Genomic DNA, 20,538 nt, shown 5'->3' with positions numbered 1-20,538 from the left:
TGGTCTTGTAAATGACATTTTTTATTTATGTGTTGGTTTTGAAAATAGCGAAATTAATAGCTTTGTCATTTACAATGCCAATACTTTTAACTTTTGCAAATGTGACACCTATAGCATTTTTTATGCAACATGTTTTGTATTTACGTGACTTAGATGTATTGGCTTTTAATTTTTTTAAATAATTAATACTTAAATAACTGTTATTGTAATTTATAATGGCAATAGCTTAAAATTTTGTAAATAACATGCCTTGGGAGGAATGCAACAAATGAGCTGCAGCAATGCAAGCACCATCCTATGGTTGTGCATGGCTGCAGTGGCAGCCTCTATTGCGGTCTCTCTTCTGCTGGTTGGGTTTTGAACTGCGGTCTCTTTTCTTCTCTGGGGACTATCAGCACAATTTGTCAAGGGTACCTTGGAGGTTTTTATAGGGTAAAGCTAGATGAAACATTACATTACTGAAATAATTGTAAAATTATAGCAAGCTGAATCAATGTCAGACGCCTTTTAATTGCTCATATCAGGGACAACTCTCAAGAAACACATTTTATGTCCGCTTTATATTCTGCTGCACCTACACATTTTAGATTGCCCTCTGTGACTTGCAGGGGAGGACCTTCGTCTTTTCCAAAATAAAGCACATTTGGTAACTAAGCAACGAATAACCGCTTTGAGCTTAAAAGCAGAAGAAATTATTTTTTTCACACTTGTGGATGTTTTAACTTACCTGCCCATAGCCAGTTCCATTTTTTACTCCAGTGGTAAATAAGTGTGATGTGTTATTGAAGACATTTCATGTTCCCTGAAAAAGTCTCTCTGTTCTTAAATCTCCCTGTATTTAGACACAGAGTTAAGAAGGTTCGACTTTGTTTGAGCAAAGAAGGAAGTAGGCTTTCCATTGTTCATTGATTGACAGACACCACCTTTAAATGCGTTAATAAGCGTGCAGTCTGCACTTCAAAGACTGCTGTCATTCTTATACATACCACCCAGACATTTCTACACATTTGTAACCTCAGTCTTTTTGCTCATCTTAAGAGCCCTTTAGGCAACATTTTGTTAAAGTGAGAGGCTTTGAATATTTTAATTTCCGATCCTAATTATTTAAAAGCGTCAGAGACCGTTACCATAATCTCAGTATTCCCCTTGTACCTTCTTAGTATAGTAAATATAGTTGTGACGAAAAGAAAGACATCTGGCTTTTAAAAGAACTTTCTAGTGGGTTGAAAGGACTCTTCGGACATTCAAAGCCCGGTCATGCACAGGTAAGTATTACAATTCCGGATCCGTCATTAGATCCAGTAAGTTTTTTTTAACCAAATATTCTTGTGGTTTAAATTTGAATTCTGATCTGTGTTTACTAGCTTTTCAGTAAACACATTTGGTCTGTGATTCCAACCGCTGCCCTGAACTATCTCCAGATCTCACCTGGAAAGCCGCGGAATTGTTTTAAACAGACTGTAAGCTGTAGTGACCCATTTTTAAAGTTATTAACTTTGCTTTGTTACTACTTGGATGTTATGATCAGTATTTGAATATTAGTTCCATTGCTAGCATCATTAAAGGCCTGCCATCCTCGATGAATTTAATTTGTAATGGCGCGGACCTCGCTTTTAATTAATGGAGCAGCAGTCCTAAAAAACAGACATTCAAGTGCTGCGAAGGGGTAGAGATGCTGAACAGCAACCATGCCACGGGGGTTATGACCTTACACTGTATCTGACTCAGTTCCGCCTATCAGTCAGCAGAATGTGTCCCACTCGTCTAGGCTGCTCCACGCGGGGCTGAGCCTGGTAAATTTAGAGCACAGCCTGCCCACACTTAAAATACTTACTGTGCGTCATGAAGTCTGTTTCTTACCCCCGCCCAAATAAAAACGGCGGATTGAGAGTAAAGGAGTGGGTGGCTGGAAAACAAAAGGATCGAGTGATCCCTTGAGGTTCATTGGAAAATAAGTATAAAACCTTTTTCACAGTGAGTCGAGATTTAGTTGATGCTAGGAGAAACATCCCCCCTGACCCCCCCCTCCCTTATAAAATTGCCTAAGATCAAATGTGTGTTCAGGAATTGAACGCGCAACTCGCCTATTTGAACAGCTCAGTCTATTGATTTTGCAGCACAAACCCCATGAATTCTGGGCGTGCGTGTAAACCAATGTACAGCCTTTTTATGTGGCAGAGAGCGAGCGGGCGCCGTGGGGGATACCATTCTGTATGATTTTTTAGGTATTTGATTTTGTAGTTTCAGCGTGTCCTGGAGAAATGTTCGCGCCTTCCTCTCTCTGCATGTTCAGAAAGATGCGTTATGGCCGCTTCCGTATTTCTGTAAACACTGCACAAACTACTGTATTCGGGTTTCTGTGCACCGTGTCTATCAAGTGCACTACTGCCTTGCATGCCATTTTAAAGTTGTTTCTTACACTGCGGTAAAAGTTGCGGTCACTCATGAAACAAGACGTGCTTTGAGGCAACATTTCTCAGACAACCCTGCATCCAGTACGGTAAATAAATACCGCAAGTCACCGCCTTCCGTCACTCTGCCGGCCTGCGACCAGGAAGTCAGGCAGGCCGGCGCGACAACAGGAAACAGGAAGTAGGAGGGCGGGAGCCTACCCCGCCTCCCACGGAAGAGCCGCGATTGGACGGAGCCGCCGTGTTTGGAGCACCGGAGCAGGCAGGAGCCTACCCTGCGCCCCGGTGCCGAAGGAGGGAAGAAGAGTCCTGCTGCCGGGCCCTGCAGCTGAGGAGAGCCGCCGCACGAAGGAAGCCGGTGAGTGGGTTGCTGAGCGGGGGAGGCGGGAGGCGGGAGGCGGGGGAAAGCATGTGCGCGCGCGAGTGCGGGCGGGCGGGCTTTGTGTGCGTGCGTGTGACTGTGGGGGAGGGGGGTGTGTGTATGTGTGTGTGAGCGAGTGTCTGTGTGCCTGCGTGTGTATGCGCTCGCCTGTGTGTGCATGCATGCAGAGGGGTGGGGGCTGCCTGCCTGCGTGCAAGGGCGGAGGGGGGAGGCGGGGGAAAGCATGTGCGCGCGCGCGCGAGTGCGGGCGGGCGGGCTTTGTGTGCGTGCGTGTGACTGTGGGGGAGGGGGGTGTGTGTATGTGTGTGTGAGCGAGTGTCTGTGTGCCTGCGTGTGTATGCGCTCGCCTGTGTGTGCATGCATGCAGAGGGGTGGGGGCTGCCTGCCTGCGTGCAAGGGCTGTGAGTTATTCTGCGCATGCGTGGGGACTCTGCGCATGCGCGGATCTGACGCGCGCTCCCGCGGTGAAAACTGCGAGAGCTCGTAACAGATTGGTGTACCCTTTTTCAGCATTCTCACTAACGGGCCACAATAGGTCTGAAGCAGACGCCTCAATGCTCACGCATTGAGGGTTAGGTCTGCTCGACCTAAAAAGGGCAGGTTGGGGGCGTAAACAACAAAGAAGGCTGAGGCAGGGAAGGTTGCAGGTGGGAGGAAGCAATGCAGAGATGGAAGCAAAATTAAGGACATAGTGGGTAGGAGAAGCAACGGGCGATACAGGAGGGTGCAGACCCGGGGAAGCAACACAGAGGAGGGTGAGTAGAGGCAATGATCGAGAGAGAAATGTGATGTGGATGGGGAGAAGCACACATGCATCTGAAGGCAATAGGAAGGAGGACATGAGGGAGAGTGCAACATGGTGGGAGAAGCACATCGGTGACAGATGGCAACACAGAGTGCTGGAGGAGAAAAGTACACTAGGGAGACAACTGAAACATACACCTGCTCCTATGGTGTGGTTAACCCAAAAGAAAAAAGTAGTTTATGAAAAGCATACAGTGGAAACATTGAAGTCAGTCAGTCAAAATAGATGGTAAAGAGGGTTTGCTCCATGGGAGAGATAAACACAAATATGATGAAGCTCGACAAGAATAAGAACCAGGCAAATGAGAGTGACTGGAAAACCGAACCAGTGTTAATCATTACTCTAACCTAAAAGCAACTTTCAGCACTGTTATTGTTCACAGTAAGTATTCGAAAACAGGCTGCTAAAAGCATTCAATAGGCAACACCTAAAAAAATAATTTGCAATGCTCACTGCTATGACTGAGCACAAGAATTTTACAAATATTGGTTTGTGCATTTGAGGAAATAATAGGAAACACGCAAAAAGGAAAACTACATAGTAAAGATGTACTCCAGCCGAGATGGCAGAACATCAAAGTCAAACTTTTCGATTGTAGCCCGGTTTGTAAAATCCAAATTGTTTGCAACTGCTAAAATTTTGGTGCTCTGTTGTTTTAGGAGCTGTAGCAGCCCCTGCCTCCCCTTAATTTAGTTCCATCAGTCTTGGCTGACATGCCTTTATGTCTCATTACTAATCCCCATATTTTCTTTTACCCCTGATAACTCAGCGCGTGTTTACATCTCACATAGACCAGCCAAGAATGATTAAGGTGGTTGTGCTCTGTGACTTAATAGAAAAATATTTGTAACCATGGTTACATTATATATATATATATATATATAGTAAACTGTATAGGCCTAGGTGGCTGTGTGTTGCAAGTGCAAACTTTCTATGAGGTGGGAATTTCATAATATCAGGAGGCATTTTGAAGAAAGTGGTGAAATCCCTTTCTTAGGAACTTTCTGTATGTTTGTTGAATATGGCATCGGAGAAAGATCTGCAGTATTTTTCCGGCAGGCGCATTTTTGCCCACTGCAAAAATACCGCGAATTTTGAGGTTTTGATCCGCAAAAGTTTTTTTTTTTTTGGGGGGCCGCAAAATTTGCCACCCAAGGCCGCAAAATCTTGGGGGGTCTGATTATTAATGGTCGATGACTGCCCACCGGAGCCGTGGTGCTGGAACAATTTTCAGACTGAGGGTGCTGTCATCAAATCACTGAACTCCAAGGGATTCGTAAAACTCCAAGCGTTACACAATGAACAAGTGTAGCAAATTCAGCATGAGCGTCATTAGGGTGTAGTATGTAGCCAAGGGTGCCTTTTGGAGCACACTGTTGCAAATATATTACTAAAGTATAGTGTGGTAGGGCACTTTTACAGACAGCAGAATTTCCATTGAAATATTAACTAAGTTTGCACAGACATGCATTGTTACTTATAAAACAGCACACAAACGATAATCTGTGGGATTTTTACCATTTGCCCTTCACCACGTTAATGTCTCGATTTGATATGGTTCTGTTAAAATCTTTGTTTCCATCACACTTTCGAATTACAAAAACAGTGCTTCATTTGTGCGTTCCTAACTGCGGATACATTTTGAAATATTTGTAAAGTTAATATACAGATATTTAAATGTGGTCGTGTGTTAAAACAAATTACATCCTACATACAGCCTTTTCTTTCACACTTCCTGAGCAGCTTAATTGCTCATTCACCATCTGAACTCGAGCATGGGTATTTTGGGGGTGCTGAAGCACCCTCATTCCCCTACTTCCAGGGCCTAAGGGCCAGATGTACGATGTAAAATTGCATGCGCAAACTGGTTTGCTACCCGTTTGCGCATGCAATTTTAGTCTGGGTCATGTACTTACACTATTTTGTAAGTCGCAAATAAGTTTCCTTCCTAATAGCGACCACAGAGCCATGTAGATCGGAAAACACTCGCAAATTAACGGCCTCTTCAAGAGGGTGGTATTAAAGTCGCAAATCGGAAGGGGTCCCTTCCCCTTTGTGACCGCCTGCCATTAAAAATTAAACAAAACAAATTCATTTTTTTTCTCATTTTTAAATGCATCCCGTTTTCCTTTAAGTGAAATGGGCTGCATTAAAAAAAAAAGCTGCTTTTTTTTTAAAAGCAATCCCAGACATGGTGGTTCGCTGAGCCCAGCAGGCCACCATCCATGGGAGGACCTGTCATTTCCAATGGGCTCGCAAATTGCGAGAGGCTCATTAATATTGACGAGTCTCGCAATTTGCGACCTCATTGGGAATCACAAACAGTGTTAAACATGCTGTTGAACATGCAAAATAGCTCCTCGCAAATTGCGAGTCATAAAAGACTCACAATTTGCCAGACGCTATTTTGCACGTCGTACATCTGGCCCTTATTTCCGAAGGCTAGCCAATCCGGCCTACAGTCTGGGATCATGGTAAGTTGGGGTTTCTGGGGAGTTCAGGCTAAACACACATGGCTAAACATGCAGGGGCAGATTACAGAAATGACCCAAGGTGCTGGTGTTTCATTGGAGGTCTGCCAATTTGCATTGGGATTTGCTGTAGTACATTAGCTGGAAATTATGTGATCTTTGTTTCTTTTTGCGGAAGTCGATGCTTGTTATGCTGTAGCAAAAAATCAATAATATTATTTTGTTTACGATACTATATATGAACATTGAGTTTGCTGTTTCAAAACAGTGAACGCAGTAGAGAGAAATAGTGCCTAAAATAAACCAATTTCAATAATGTAATATTATGTAAAGTAGCATTTCGGCGAGCGCAGCCCAAAATAGGACTTATCTGACCAATACATTCATTCCGGTGGGTCGACTGTTAGCACTTCAATCCTTTGATTTTGTTTTGACGAATAGCTTTTAAGAAATAAATACCTAGCAGAAGCAATGTGCGGCCTATATTCTTTTCACTGAGTAATGACAGCTGCTGCTGTCTTTTCGATTGGTCTTGCGCGGGATATTTTGCTATAAGCACACATTGTTGTTTTGTCAGGTGTTCCTGGTTTCGACTTTGTGATTAAAACACAGAATTATTGCCTCGACCTATAATAATTCACCACTTATAGTTATCTCAAGTAACTATGACTTTTGCCCTAATGTAAATCTAAATCGCGCCCTTGCCATGCACTGTTAATTACCACACATATTACATCACTCATGACATCTTCTATAACATCATTGATAATATCATTGGAACATTTGCAATAAAAGCGCAAGTTATAGTTTACCTTCTGGAATTATTCATAGTTACTATAACCTTAGTTTAACCTTTGTTTTTTTCAGTGACATATATATATATATATATATATATATATATATATTTGTAAATGTTAATAATTTGAATGTATTGCACTGGGTCAGTTTAATGTCTTGGTATCAAATGTTTTATTGTTTGTATCCCAGGCCAATGCGGCTTTAAGCTTCTTAGGCCACACCCCTTTAGAGCCCAGCTCTTTTTCAGTGCCACATTAAGCGCTGTATGAGGTTTCACCAGTAGAATTTTAAAACAGAAAATAATGTACATTACAAGTATCCGTGTACATGGCCTTTCTAATACGTTATGATTGGCTTCCTTTTTCAATTTTATGTAGGAAGGAAACACCTCATTTTAGCACTCATTTCACTTAGTTTAAAACCACTTTTTCTGTTTCTTCTACAGTGACCAAACAAAACTGCAGCCACACTGTTAAGGTTCTAAGCACAAGTAATTAAAGCACATGGTTATTAGGTGTCAAACACTACTTTGTTAGTTATTTTATTGTGTTTTAGCCTGATAGTTGTTGTAGACTTTAATGTCTAATTGTATGGTTTAACCCTTAAATAATACGGCGGCGGATGTCACATGATGGACACTGACTCTTTTTTGTTATTGTTAAGTTGGGTCCTTGTTTTGCATTTCATTGTTGCTTTCTGTCACTCAGAAGCATGTTCTTGTATGAATAATGTGGTCATACTATGCGATTCTTATTCATCCAACACTCTTAAATTCTAATAAACGGCTATAAAAAAACTACATAAATTATACTATTGTGATCAATGTTAGTAGCATATTTCCACAGGCTGACTCCCAGTCTTATGTTTTTTTTCTAGTCTGACACGAATGCAAGCTACCTGCGAGCTGCCCGAGCCGGGAATTTAGAAAAGGCCCTCGACTACTTAAAATCGGGAGTGGACATCAATATTTGTAATCAGGTAAGAGGATTTTACTTCTGAGTTAATTGGTTGCACTTTGCCACTTGTTTGAATCTTATTTCGAACATTCAGTTTACCAATTTTTAGAATTTTAGATTGAAGGAGTCTCTTTCCTTTCTGGTCACCTCTATGAATGTAGTAACCTTTTTCTCTTATATGACCTGTTTAAATAGGTTGTATGATTTTACTACGCATTCCGTTGCAACGCATGCCTTTTCCACGCATGCGTTACAACGAGAATGCCACTGCCACGAATATGCTTTACAACGAAAATGCCTTTACCACGCATAGTTATACTTCGTTTTTCGTTGTATAACTATGCTTGTTAATGGCATTTTCATTGTAAATGCTTTTTTCGATCCCTTCCCCCATTCCTTATATATTCCCGAAAATCATTAAAAGTTAATATCATTAAAAAAAATACTCACTGTTTGTCATAGACGGACTTCTCCTTCAATGTAAATTGGTCTCTTTTCTATTTTTTTTGTTTTGGAAGTACGTGGACGCACGTACGTTATTACGTTGTTAGGGAGGCTGGCTTTTTGCATGAAGGACGAAAGGCACAAATCATTCTCTTTATGGTAAGTGTGATTTCTTTTTTTAATGTCAATCTTTTTGTTGGGGGGGGGACCCCCCCAAACCCCCCTAGCCCCTTTTTAGGTTTTGCCTCGCCAAAAAGATGCGCTCTGCGCATCTTTTTCGCGCAGGCGAAAACCTGATGAGAACTGTAGTGTGCTTTGGGTCGGCCCTCGTCATTCATTGGCTGGCTCCGTAAATGGAGCCTAGCCATTGGATGAGGGGCCTGTCCGTCAATGCCGGACCAGACACGGGGGCGTTCCCGACATTCTTTGGCTTTTGCCGACGTCACGCGACGCCGGGAACGCCCCCGATTCTGGTCCGGCATTGCCGGCACCCGCCTTCCGTCGTCCTTGTCTCTCCTCCCCCTTCCTGCTCCAAGGCCGTCGTCGGCCGTCGTCAGCGTCTCTCCTCCCCCTTTCCCGCCCCCTCCCGCTTGTTTCCTCATGGCCGCCTTCCTCCTTCCCCGCCCCCGGAGCCCGGACACAGACTCAGCGCGGCGGCTGCACTCCACACGGACCCGGCTCCTGGCCCCCTCACCCTACCGAAACGGTTCCAGCAGGTTTCTGGGGCCCAACACCCCCGTCCAGCAGGTAAGAACGGCACCCCGGGAGGGAGGATGTGCTGCAGGGGGAAGGGAGCTGGGAGGAGACAGCCGGATCGGTCCGAGCCCGGAGACCAGGCAGGTAGGACAGTGGCACGGGGCACTTGGTTATTCTGTGGATTATTGTAGCCGTCCCAAGTGGCTAGGCTTCAGGGCGCTTCATCTGTAACTGGAAGACAAGTCCCCGAGGGTGCGGGCATTGTGTGCGCCAAGCGATACCCTGCCTGCCTGCTCTCTTTACTGGAGCGCTGCAGCCAACTGTGTGAGTACAACCCGCACTCTGCGCATACGCCCTAGTGGCCACAGTGCTCTCTATGTATGACAGCTGCCCCAGCCTTGGCTTTGGCCACAGTGCTCTCTATGTATGACAGCTGCCCCAGCCTTGGCTTTGTTGCCACCGCACTTTGCATACTGGGATTTTTGAGCCCATGCGTATAGTGTTAGAAGCAAAACTACCTGTCCCAGAATGCAACGGTCTACCGGCTTCAAAGCAAGGACAGGAGAAGTGTGTTTTCAGCATATACATCTCATTGACAGCTATGACATTTTACTCCGGGAAACTGGGAGATTTATCTGCAAAAGCGCCAGGACTAGGAGGGAGTGTGTGTCCGTCGGGAGCTTGCATTCAGCCTGTCATCCTTAGAAGTCGATGCATTATTCAGGCTAGAGGTGTTATTCCAAACAGACTGGGTGGTCTGTGGCAGAGCCTGTCAAAAGCCAAGCACGACTGACTCAGTAGTTCATCCTATCAAGGTTGATGAAAGTCGTAATGTAGATTGGACAATAATCGAATTGAGAGATAGCCCACCCTGGCAGGGCGTCAAGATTAGTATTCCTGTAGCTGATTAAGTGTTGGCCGCACCCGGCATGCCACTGACTCTCCCAGCCTTTCAGAATTAACCCCTGCAGGGAAATCAACTGTCAGCTCTTTAATAGCCTGTCGTGTCTCATCACTGTTCCTCGTGTTCACTTAAGGAATAGGGAAGATGTTAAATTGCGGAATTTCTAGTTCAATAACATGCCTTCGAATATTATTTGAGCGCACTGTGTGATCTTGGGCAAATCACTTTAGCTTATTTTCCGTGGGGTGGAAAATCATGCACAGCGTAGTACACACAAAATGTATTTATCCACTTGTTACAGATTAAATGATTGTGCCGGCAGCCAATATCTTCGCTCTCGCTCGTTCTCACTACGACAAGCTGCGCATTGCAAGTTACCGAATGTACAAGTACTCGCGCCACCTTCAAGTGCACAGCATTGGCAAAGTCCTGACGAGCAAACTAGCGAAGAGACGGACTACTTAATGTTTGACATAGAAATGTATGAATTTGGAAAGTTTGCAAATATCTTAGCTACTTGTAAAGTGCCTGTTCAACGCAAGGGCAGTTTCAAAGCGCTGCAAATGTCACCAGCCTTGGGGTTGGGAGGACCGAAGCAAGAACCGGGACTCGAGCCTGTGATCGCAGGTCCCACCCACAGCTCTGCCCGGGGGTGCGATGAGGCATCTCGAGTTCTATAGTAAATGAAACATTACCGTTATGGCTTGTTAAAATATAGGGCTTCAAGACGGCCTCAGTGTTGAGCTTTCATGTATCAACCTGTTGTATGGTGGGAGATGTAGTCTTGGCCAGTTTCAATTAAACAAACGGGACCAAGATACCGGTTAACAGGAAACGTACAGGGCATAACATTCATTAGTCATGAAGACAGCTTGTACCTCTAAAAATCCGGAAACCCTGCATGCGAATATGATGTTACGTTAAATGCACTTGAATCGCACAATCCCAACCTTTCAGGATCCGCGTGCCCTGTCCGGCTCGCCCATTCACTGGCGTGAATGCGGTTGTGTGTAGAAATGTGTCCCTCAGAGAGGCGGGCAGGCTGGGAGCAGACTGGTATGTGCATTGCTTGGTGGTGGGTTATAGTCAGGGAACAAATCCTAAAAAAATAAGTGGGGATACAGAGTGCAGATACAGAGTGCAGATACAGAGTGCAGATACAGAGTGCAGATACAGAGTGCAGATACAGAGTGCAGATACAGAGTGCAGATACAGAGTGCAGAGTGGAGCTTCAGAGTGGAGCTTCAGAGTGGAGCTTCAGAGTGCAGAGTGTCAAAAGCAATGCCAATAGCTCTAACTTTAACAAAGGCAAAACCATTGCATTGTAAATGCTTGTTTTTTTATTCTACCTTTACCACACATTCCTGTACTACGTATTTCGTAGTAAGGAAATGCGTGGTAAAGGCTTTACGTGGTAACCTCGCATGCGTAGTAAAGCATGCGTGGTTAAGTACAGCGTGGAAACGGCTTCGTTGTAGTGGCTGTTTCCCGTTTAAATATTTATTCACCCTCTGGATGGAAGGCTGGGAGCTGGCTAGCCAGTCCAAATGCTCTTCTGGTTTCAGACTATTCAGAAAGCCCTCCTGAGGCGGAAAGCCGGGAGTTTTACAGATTACTTGTGTTTATTTCGTGTTTTGGAACTCACTCACCCCTGGGCACTCGCTACTCGGATCAGCCGACACCCCGCACAGCTGACTGCAAGCTGCCGCGGACGAGTGTTCCCCTATTCCAGACGCCCTCCCTGAACCAGTAGACACACCCATTCAGGCAGGCCATGCCCCCTTTCACATAAAAAGCGCGCGCTGACTAAGAGCGTCGCACTATTCAGAAACCCCTCCTGAGGCGGAAAGCCGGGAGTTTTACAGCTGCTAATTTTAAAAATTACTTGTGTTTATTTCGTATTTTTGAACTTACTCTCCCCTGGGCACTCGCTACTCGGATCATCCGACACCCCGCACAGCTGACTGCAAGCTGCCGCGGACGAGTGTTCCCCTATTCCAGACGCCCTCCCTGAACCAGTAGACACGCCCATTCGGGCAGGCCACGCCCTCCCTGTTTTCCACCTGCTCCATCTCATAAAACTATGCTCAATCGAAGGACGCGCAGCGGACGAGCGCCGCGGGCGCGACGTTTCGCGCCGAAGGCGCGCTTAAGGCAAGCTCGTCTGCGCTTGTCTGCGCCCGGCCAGGCCCAGGGGCCATGCCCCCTGGCCCTACAGGGGGTAACAGACATGTATACAGCTCGAGCCTCCTACATCAGCTACGTCCACCGATATCACCCAGCTGTGGTACCCCGAGACACCCTTTGGAGATCCCCCGCTGCTGCATGTACTGTAAGTCTGAACTAATCAATAAAACCGCCAAAGCTAGATCTGAGGTAAAGGACTACTCTATGTTTCTACTCAACTGCAGGTCATTAGTGAAACATTGCATAGAAATCTCTTTGCTATTAGATGAACACTCACCTGACGCAATCTTTCTGACCGAAACGTGGCTGAATCAAGACTCTCAGCCGTATCTGGCAAAGGCCATTATCCCAGTATATCAGACAGCGCGGGTTGATCGACCGCTGGGCAGAGGTGGCGGCCTCGCGATTATCTATAAAGAGAGCTATGTCTGCCGCTGCTTAGCGGACGACATTGAGGACTGCGAAAATCTTTCCTTCTCTATCGAGTTCTCCCCTAATACCAGTTTTACCGGTATTCTCATTTACCGCCCCCTGGTCCCACTGGACAATTTAACACCTCTCTTCTATCGGTGGCCTCACAGCTGGTTGTCTCTCCCTCTAATTCCACCATACTGGGAGATCTTAAGATCCATTTTGACAACCTGCTGGACCCCACAGCATCAGAGATACAGACAAGACTCGCTGCCATTCAACTAGAGCAACTAGTCCCCTCGGCCACACATGAAAAGGGGCATCTTTTAGATCCAATTTTTAGTAACAGCGACCAGCTTAAAGTAGGCCCCATTAGTAGCCTCCCATGGTCCGACCATTTCCTGATAGCCCTCACCTGGACCACGAGCAAACCACCCCCTTCCGTGTTTACATCCAGGAAAACTCGAAACTGGTCAAAACGTCCTATTGACAACTGGATGAAGACTCTCAGCACCACTAGACCCACTCTCTCCCATGACCCAATGTCAAATAACATTAAATATGATGAGTGGTTAACAACCTCTCTTGACTCAGTTCTTCAGTCATATCCATCTAGATCCAAGAGACAAAGTAAATCAGCTCCATGGTATACAGAAGACCTCAGAAACCAAAAACGTCTCTGTAAGAGACAAGAGAGGAAATGGCGCATATCCTATAACTTTGCAGAAAAAAACAACTTATATGGAAATGATCAGAAACTACAAACCGGCCATAAAAACCTTGCAAGCAGCCTACTATAACCACAAAATAACGGCGGCTAAATCAAAGCCGAAAGAAATATATCACATGGTAAACTCCTTGATAAAACCTCCCCTGCCTGCTACAGATAATAATAACTCATCGCCAAATGCAATGATCTGGTGGAATTCTTTTTTCAAAAAGTGAATAAAATCTACTTTTCTTTATCAAACCTACCCACCGACTTGCCCTCTCAATGCCTGGACTCAGCTCTGAACAGGGACAAGGGGTTGGAGTCTTTTCCCTTGATAACAATGGAAACACTAGAGAAACTAGGTTCACAAATAAAAAACGGCTCTCCATGTGACCCCGCCCCTCCAGGCCCACTGGGACTGGCCAGTAACATCATCTTCCCCACCCTCCTGGAACTGCTGAACTCTTTCATACTGAGTGGGACAGTACCCGCGACCTGGAAGCACGCAATGGTGTGGGCCCTATTAAAAAAACCTTCCCTTGACCCAGCCAACCCAAGCAACTACCTCCCGATCTCCCTGCTCCCATGGGCGTCTAAGATCCTGCACAGAAGAGCGGTCTCCAGTCTCCGCCAGACCTAGCGGCTTGCCTGGAGGATGTAAAGAGCTGGATGATGAGCTTATGTCTGAAGCTCAACGATGACAAAACTGAGCTCATGCTCCTGGGCCCGGCGGCCCCCTCCACACTTGAGCTGATATGGCCCTCAAGCATGGGTACGGCACCACCCCCAAGGGATAACATCAAAAGCCTGGGAGTATGGCTCGACAAATCGCTGAGCCTTAATACACAGGCCACAAAGGTGTCAGCCACCTGTTTCGGCCTCCTCAGGGTGATTAAAAAAATCCTTCCCCTTCTCCCATTCGAGGCCAGACAAATTATCATACAGGGCCTTATCCAATCCCGTCTGGATTTTAATAATGCTCTCTATCTTGGAGCACCGGACTACACCCTACAAAAGCTTCAGCGCACTCAAAACTGTGTTGCCCGGGCGCTACTGGGAGTCCCTTGGAGGACCTCAATAAAAACTGGTCTAAAAACTTTACACTGACTGCCTGTTAGGGACAGAGTGAAGTTTAAAGCTCTTTGCATTGCCCACCAGACTTTCTGGAAAATGGGCCCAGAAATCAACTGCTCCCTGATTTCTCCATACCTGCCCAACAAGACTCTTCGTTCCTCAACTGCTTCACTAGCCAAAATCCCTAAATTTTTTTGAGCCAGAGCAGGAGGACGCTTGTTCTCGTACAATGTATCCAAACTCTGGAACACCCTCCCTCTGCAGATGCGAAATAATGTCAACCTAACTAGCTTCAGGAAACAGCTTAAAACTCTCCTGTTCAATAAATAGTAACCTTTGAGGGTAGTTTCTGTTTTTCTCCAGCGCCTGGACGCCTCAGGGCAACTGCAGTGCTCTACAAATCCCATTTCCATTTAATTTCATTTCTTCTTGAGGGCCATAGCTGTTGCTACAGGTCCACAGAGGGAGCATTCTGTCAGTTACCAACGGCTGTCCAGAATGTTTTGGCCCTGGCAACGCTGCGGGAGCAGGATTTTTCTCGTACCTGAAGAGACTGCGAAAAAAGCTCCATTCTCCTGTGGTGCATCCCCAGCCTCTTCAGGAGCTACCTGTTGGCACCCGACTGTCTGGCCTCCTCCCTTTGGTTTTGCTGAGAGGGAATACCAATCAGCCACACAAAAAGTTGAAAGATTGCAATAAACCATTTTTATTTCTTTGGCTGATTGGACTTCTTTCACAGAAAACCCAACAGCGTGATTCCAGACAGTGGTGCATAAACAGGCTACTGCTGAAGAGGCAGAGGGAGCGATGCTCGAGGATGGAGATATTCTTCCAATCTTTTCAGGAAGGAAATAGCTTGGTGCTGCAACCCTCATTATTTTTTTGAGAGGTTAAGCGCTAATAGCCTTAGTGCCCTACCTCGTAAGGCTGTAATGACTGTAAATTGCCCCCTTTCATTATGCATCTACAGAAAGGGTAATTAACAGCCACAAACAAAAATTATTAATAATGTTCGCGTCATTACAAGAATACCAAAAATGTTGCTTGACCCAATCCTATACTTTTGACAATCTTCATTCACACTTCATGCAATATATAACACAAGACTCCAGCGTCAAGTCCGTAGCAGAAAACATGAAGATAGAAATGGGTTTGATTGAAGAGAGCTTAAGACTAGCGAGCAACTATGACTACATCACACTTTTACCAAGACAATATTTGTATATTGTTTACAACTTAGATGCACAACAAGTTATCTGCTCCTGTATGGTTTAGTGCACATACACATCAATATCAATATAACACAACTCAGTGTGACACAGTAGATGATCCTAACCATAATGGAATCTAAGCAACATCACTGAGTTTTAAGGTTTCACTGAGGTGCATCCCTAGAATTGGAAAACCGTTTTAGTTTCTGGAAATGGGAATGTCATCTGCCGTATGGTCATGGAGTGCAGGGAAACATTATTATGGGTATTAATCATTCATTTAGTCTTGGGCTCATTGGAATGTATAGCTAAAATCAAAAGTATGTGAAGGAGGGTCCTAGATGTAGACATCTTTATGAATAGTTGTAACAGTGTTGAATGTTTTTTTAAACAAAAGAATTGAACGTTATTGATTTTATTGAAACAAAATACTGGTAATCACAAGCATCTAATGCAGATACTCTCTTTTCCACAATTAGTGACATCCTAAACTTCCTATTTATAAACATCGCATCAATCACCCATCAGTCTGTAATGATCACACCATCTGCCCCAGTTTCTATGGTGTTTACGATGGCAACCCCTAGCCTTGTATGTGAATTCGTCCTGTTCATCAGCCCAATCCATTGCTGTGAGCCACTGCAATATTGTAGAGGGATTCGGAGATTTCCATCTAAGTGCAATATCCCTTTTATCTATTTTCACGACGAGTTGTCTTGAACTTAATGAATATTGTTAAGATACTCCTGTTGTGCTAAAGTTTTACATTTTTAATAAACAGTGAAACAAGATAAATTGCTAAGTATAATACGTACAGCTTATTCACTCCATTTTTAGTTTTAATCAAACAAGGCCTGATAAATCAAGTAGTTTTGGATATTTTAGTTGTTTGTAGTAATTCAGTCTTTAGTCTGTCAACAAATTGAAGACACCCCATCTTGCCTTGACTCCACCAGTATATGCAACAAATTGGTTAAATATGCAGGTTATGAGATTTTTTTTTAAAGATAGATGTGGTGTTTTTGTGGCAGTTTAAGTACTTTTTGGGAGACACCTTTGACAGACACTTCATATTAGGAGCCAAATCTGTTGTTTTTTTAAAATTCAAAATGGATAACTATTTCATAGTCCATACTCGTTATTTATCCATTTGAAATTCATTCTGTTTTATGTGTTTACTTTAATTGGATGATCAACTCTATTATTGCCTGTGTGTTTCATCTTAGTTTAAAAAGATTGCTTTCTAGATTTTATCCACCCACAAACTCATTGGTGCACATAATGTTCTATGACTTTATTGGTGTTATCATAGTTACACATGCATTCTTAACTGAAGAGAAATCCTTTGAGGAATAACCCTGACCATTGATGCTCTTATATTACTGTTCACAATAAAGTGTATAAATAGTCCTATCACACTACTGGTTATCTGAACTAGCAAATACACTTACTCATATGCACTACAAGAGTCAGTTCGCTTATTTTCTTAAATCCTTAAATTCATATAAACAGAACAAAAATATTATGAAATAGGCATTAGTAGATTAAATCCCATGTTGTGTGTTACAGAATCCTTTAAAATAATTATTCCTCAGCAAGTCCCATGAATCGAATTAGAGGTGCACTAAATGCTAAATGAAAGCATTATAGTACAAACAAGCCCCATTCATTAAACCTTTAAAATGCAATTTCCATAGTTAGGACCATTTTTCCATAGGAAAAGCATTTTTTTACTTCCCTATAACTTTGGTGCCGGTTGACAACATTTTCCAAGTTTCAAGTTAGGTCTTGTTGTGCATGGAAAGTTTTGTGGTGATCCTTCAAGAGGGGGCCAAAAAGAAGGGATTATTATTATTATTATTAATAGAGTTTTATATAGCACAAACTAGACTCGAGACATCAGGTATCAGAGCGCTTTACATGAGCACCAGTTTCGTTACAGAAGGACCCAACAGTCCCCAACAGAGGTCACTGGGAACCCTGGGGGCACCCAAAATAAAGAGACCAGTCCCTGGGGGTGGTGTCCCCAGGGCCGAAACAAGCCTGGGGAGGAGGGCTTCCCTCCCCTAATAAAACTAAATTAAAAAGAAAGGCTGGGCCATTGGTGATGGCGTCCCAAGGGCAGAAATTGGACCATGGAGCGGGGCGCACACCCTCCTCCCCTAATAAAATTATTTTTTTAAAGGCCTTACCCCAGTGAATGGGGTCCCTGGGACCTATATCATCCCGGGGAGGGTCCACATGGCTTCCCCTCCCCTAAAAAAACTAAATGTACACAAAAAGGCTGAGTCCCTGGGGCCAAAATCTGTCTGGGGAAGGTGGGGGGGGGGGGGGGGTTGCACGGCCCCCTCACCTAATAACAATTCTTAAATTTTATTTAAAGGCTAACCCTGGGGAAGCCGTCGGAGGCCCTCCCCTTTCTCAACCACTCCTCATAGGGGCCTCCTGGCACACAACTGGTTGCGGGATAAAGTCCCCTTGGCTGCTGAGGGTCTTTGGAGTAAAGAGCCCCTCCTGTTACCTCCATTAAGTCCCACACAGCAGAATTGCTGAGAGCTCATGGGATGGCCCACCCTCTTTCTTCACCACTCAGCAAACTCCCCTCCTGGCGCCCCACTTGTTGGGGGATTAAGTAACATAAGATGCTAAGGGTCCTTGGGGGCCAAGAACCCCTCCTGTTACCTCCAGTTAGTCCCATCTAGCTGGATTGCTGAGAGCTCGTGGGATGCCCCTCCCACTTTCTCCAATAGTTAGGAAATAACATTTAAAAAACCTTGGAAATTCACAAAAAAAACTAAGATTACAGGGGTGTTATAGTTAGGAATTGACATCAAAATTCCTTAGGACTTGACTGAACAACCAAAGATTACAGTAACGTTATAGTTCTGAAATGGAATTAAAACAACCATAGAAATGTAATGAAACAAACAAAGGTTACCGGCCCGCTGTAGTTAGGAAATACAATTTTAAAAACCATACAAATTTACAGGGACGTTATAGGTAGGCTCACATTTCACTCATTCAAAACAAGATACATTCAGCGGTTATAGTTAGCTAAGCTAACCATAACGGAGGCTCCTGCAATGCAGTGTTTATGACCTCACATAATATATCACTCATGACATGGTCAGTAACATCACTGATGACATTCACAGAACCAGTCACACACCCAGTTACACCTCCATACAACATCTCATTCAACCACTGACATTCCCAGACCCATACAAACAGTGACACACCTACTCACTGATTGATAGAGCCACTAACACTACAACTCACCCATACAGACTCTAACACAACCACTAACTCAAATATACAGCCACTCATGCACCTACTGACTGATTAATACAGCCATTCACACATCTACTCATACAGACACTTCCACACCCACTCATACACCCATAAAGCCCTTCTCATACTGAGTCAGTCACCCATACAGATACTCACATACCTACTAACTCACCCATACCACCCACCGTACAGTTACACACATCCACTCACTTATTCATAGACATACTAACACATATATTCACTCACCAATACAGTCACTGAGACAAGCACATATTCTCCCATGCAACCTCTCACATCCATACAGTCTCTCACACACCCACTCACTCACCCATTAAGCAACAGAAACACCCACACCCAATCCCTGCTATGCAGACTCCAAACCATGCAGAACGCTGCCGCAAGGCTCATCCTAGAAACACCACGCCACAAGCACATGACCCTGCGCAAACTCCACTGGCTCCCTGTCGAGAAGAGAGTCACTTACGAACTACTCACACATGCCTACAAATCACTCAACAACATTGCGCCCAAGTACCTCAATGACAGACTGAGTTTCCACTCACCAGTGAGGAACCTCCGCTCGGCCAACCTCGCCCTGGCAGAAGTCCCCCGCAACCACCGTAGCAGATCCGGAGGCAGGGCCTTCTCCTACACCGCGGCCACGGCCTGGAACTCTCTCTCGTTGGAAATACGAAGTACACCAACCCTGCCGGCATTCAAGAGTGCACTCAAGACTTGGCTTTTCAACTGACCTGAGCTGCCCTACCCCCCCCCAACCCCCCACCCCTCAGCGCCTTGAGACCCTCGCGGGTGAGTAGTGCGCTTTACCGACCCCTGATTGATTGATTCATTAATTCATACACCCATACAGTCAGTAATGTACCCTGTTCCTGACCCATACAGACATTTATGTACCTGCTCAGTCACCCATTCAGCAACTACTGCACCCCTTCATCCACCATTTACAGCCACTGCCACATCCACTTACTCACCCATACAAAAACTCCCACAGCCACTCACTCATGTATACAGTCTCTCACATACCCACTCACTCTTCCATACACCACTTACGCACCCACTGACTCACTCATATAGGCACTCCCACAGCCACTTACCTTAGTATATATGTTTAACACAGTAACTTTTTGAAAACACATTCACTAGATGATGTCATCAGTGTTGTCACAAGTGATTTAATTGGTGATGTCATCAGTGATGTCACTGACCATGTCATGAGTGATGTAATATGCAAGTTCATAAGTAGTGCATTGCGGGGCATAAGTTTTAGTTAACTCCGCTAACTAGAACTGCTGAATTTCTCTATAACGTACCTTTAACCTTTGTTTTTTTCAGTGAATAAACAAACACACACGTTCTCTCTCTCTCTCTCTTTTTCTTTCTTTCTCTCCCTCCCTAGGATCAGTTACACCAGAGACCTGTAATTTCTCATAAATAAACCCAGATTTACTGCTATTAAAAAAACAGATATATTCAAATCTATGTGTACTTAAACTGTAAATTATCTTGTATCCTAAGAGAAGAGGATATATATTCCACAATATATTAGAGCATCACGCAATAGAATTGACATACTCATTAGAATCTAAGCTGTGAAATCACATGTATAAATTATGTTCATAGATTAGCAGATATTCGAGTTAAAGTACACAAAGAATGTTCAATTGCATCCAAATGCCAGGGGGCATAGATGCTTAATTAGATATTATATGGGGCACCCGTGTATATCTAAAAACTTGGATGACCTTCTAATTGACTTATATTAAG

At 44.4% G+C, this 20,538-nt stretch overlaps 1 protein-coding gene across 9 annotated transcripts in view; it reads left to right on the top strand.

The window, feature by feature from the left end:
- Positions 1 to 20,538, top strand: part of ANK3 (ankyrin 3) — a 2,005,091-nt gene that overhangs the window by 1,247,097 nt on the left and 737,456 nt on the right. For all 9 annotated transcript variants that reach the window (XM_086921764.1, XM_086921763.1, XM_086921757.1 and 6 more), the window contains one exon: positions 7,744 to 7,845. In XM_086921764.1, the coding sequence (XP_086777890.1) occupies positions 7,744 to 7,845 (102 nt within the window). The remainder of the gene's footprint in view (positions 1 to 7,743; positions 7,846 to 20,538) is intronic.

The sequence above is a fragment of the Lissotriton vulgaris genome, chromosome 5 (assembly GCF_964263255.1).
Source record: "Lissotriton vulgaris chromosome 5, aLisVul1.2, whole genome shotgun sequence".
NCBI lineage: Eukaryota > Metazoa > Chordata > Amphibia > Caudata > Salamandridae > Lissotriton > Lissotriton vulgaris.
This window is presented reverse-complemented; position numbering and strand designations above follow the sequence as displayed.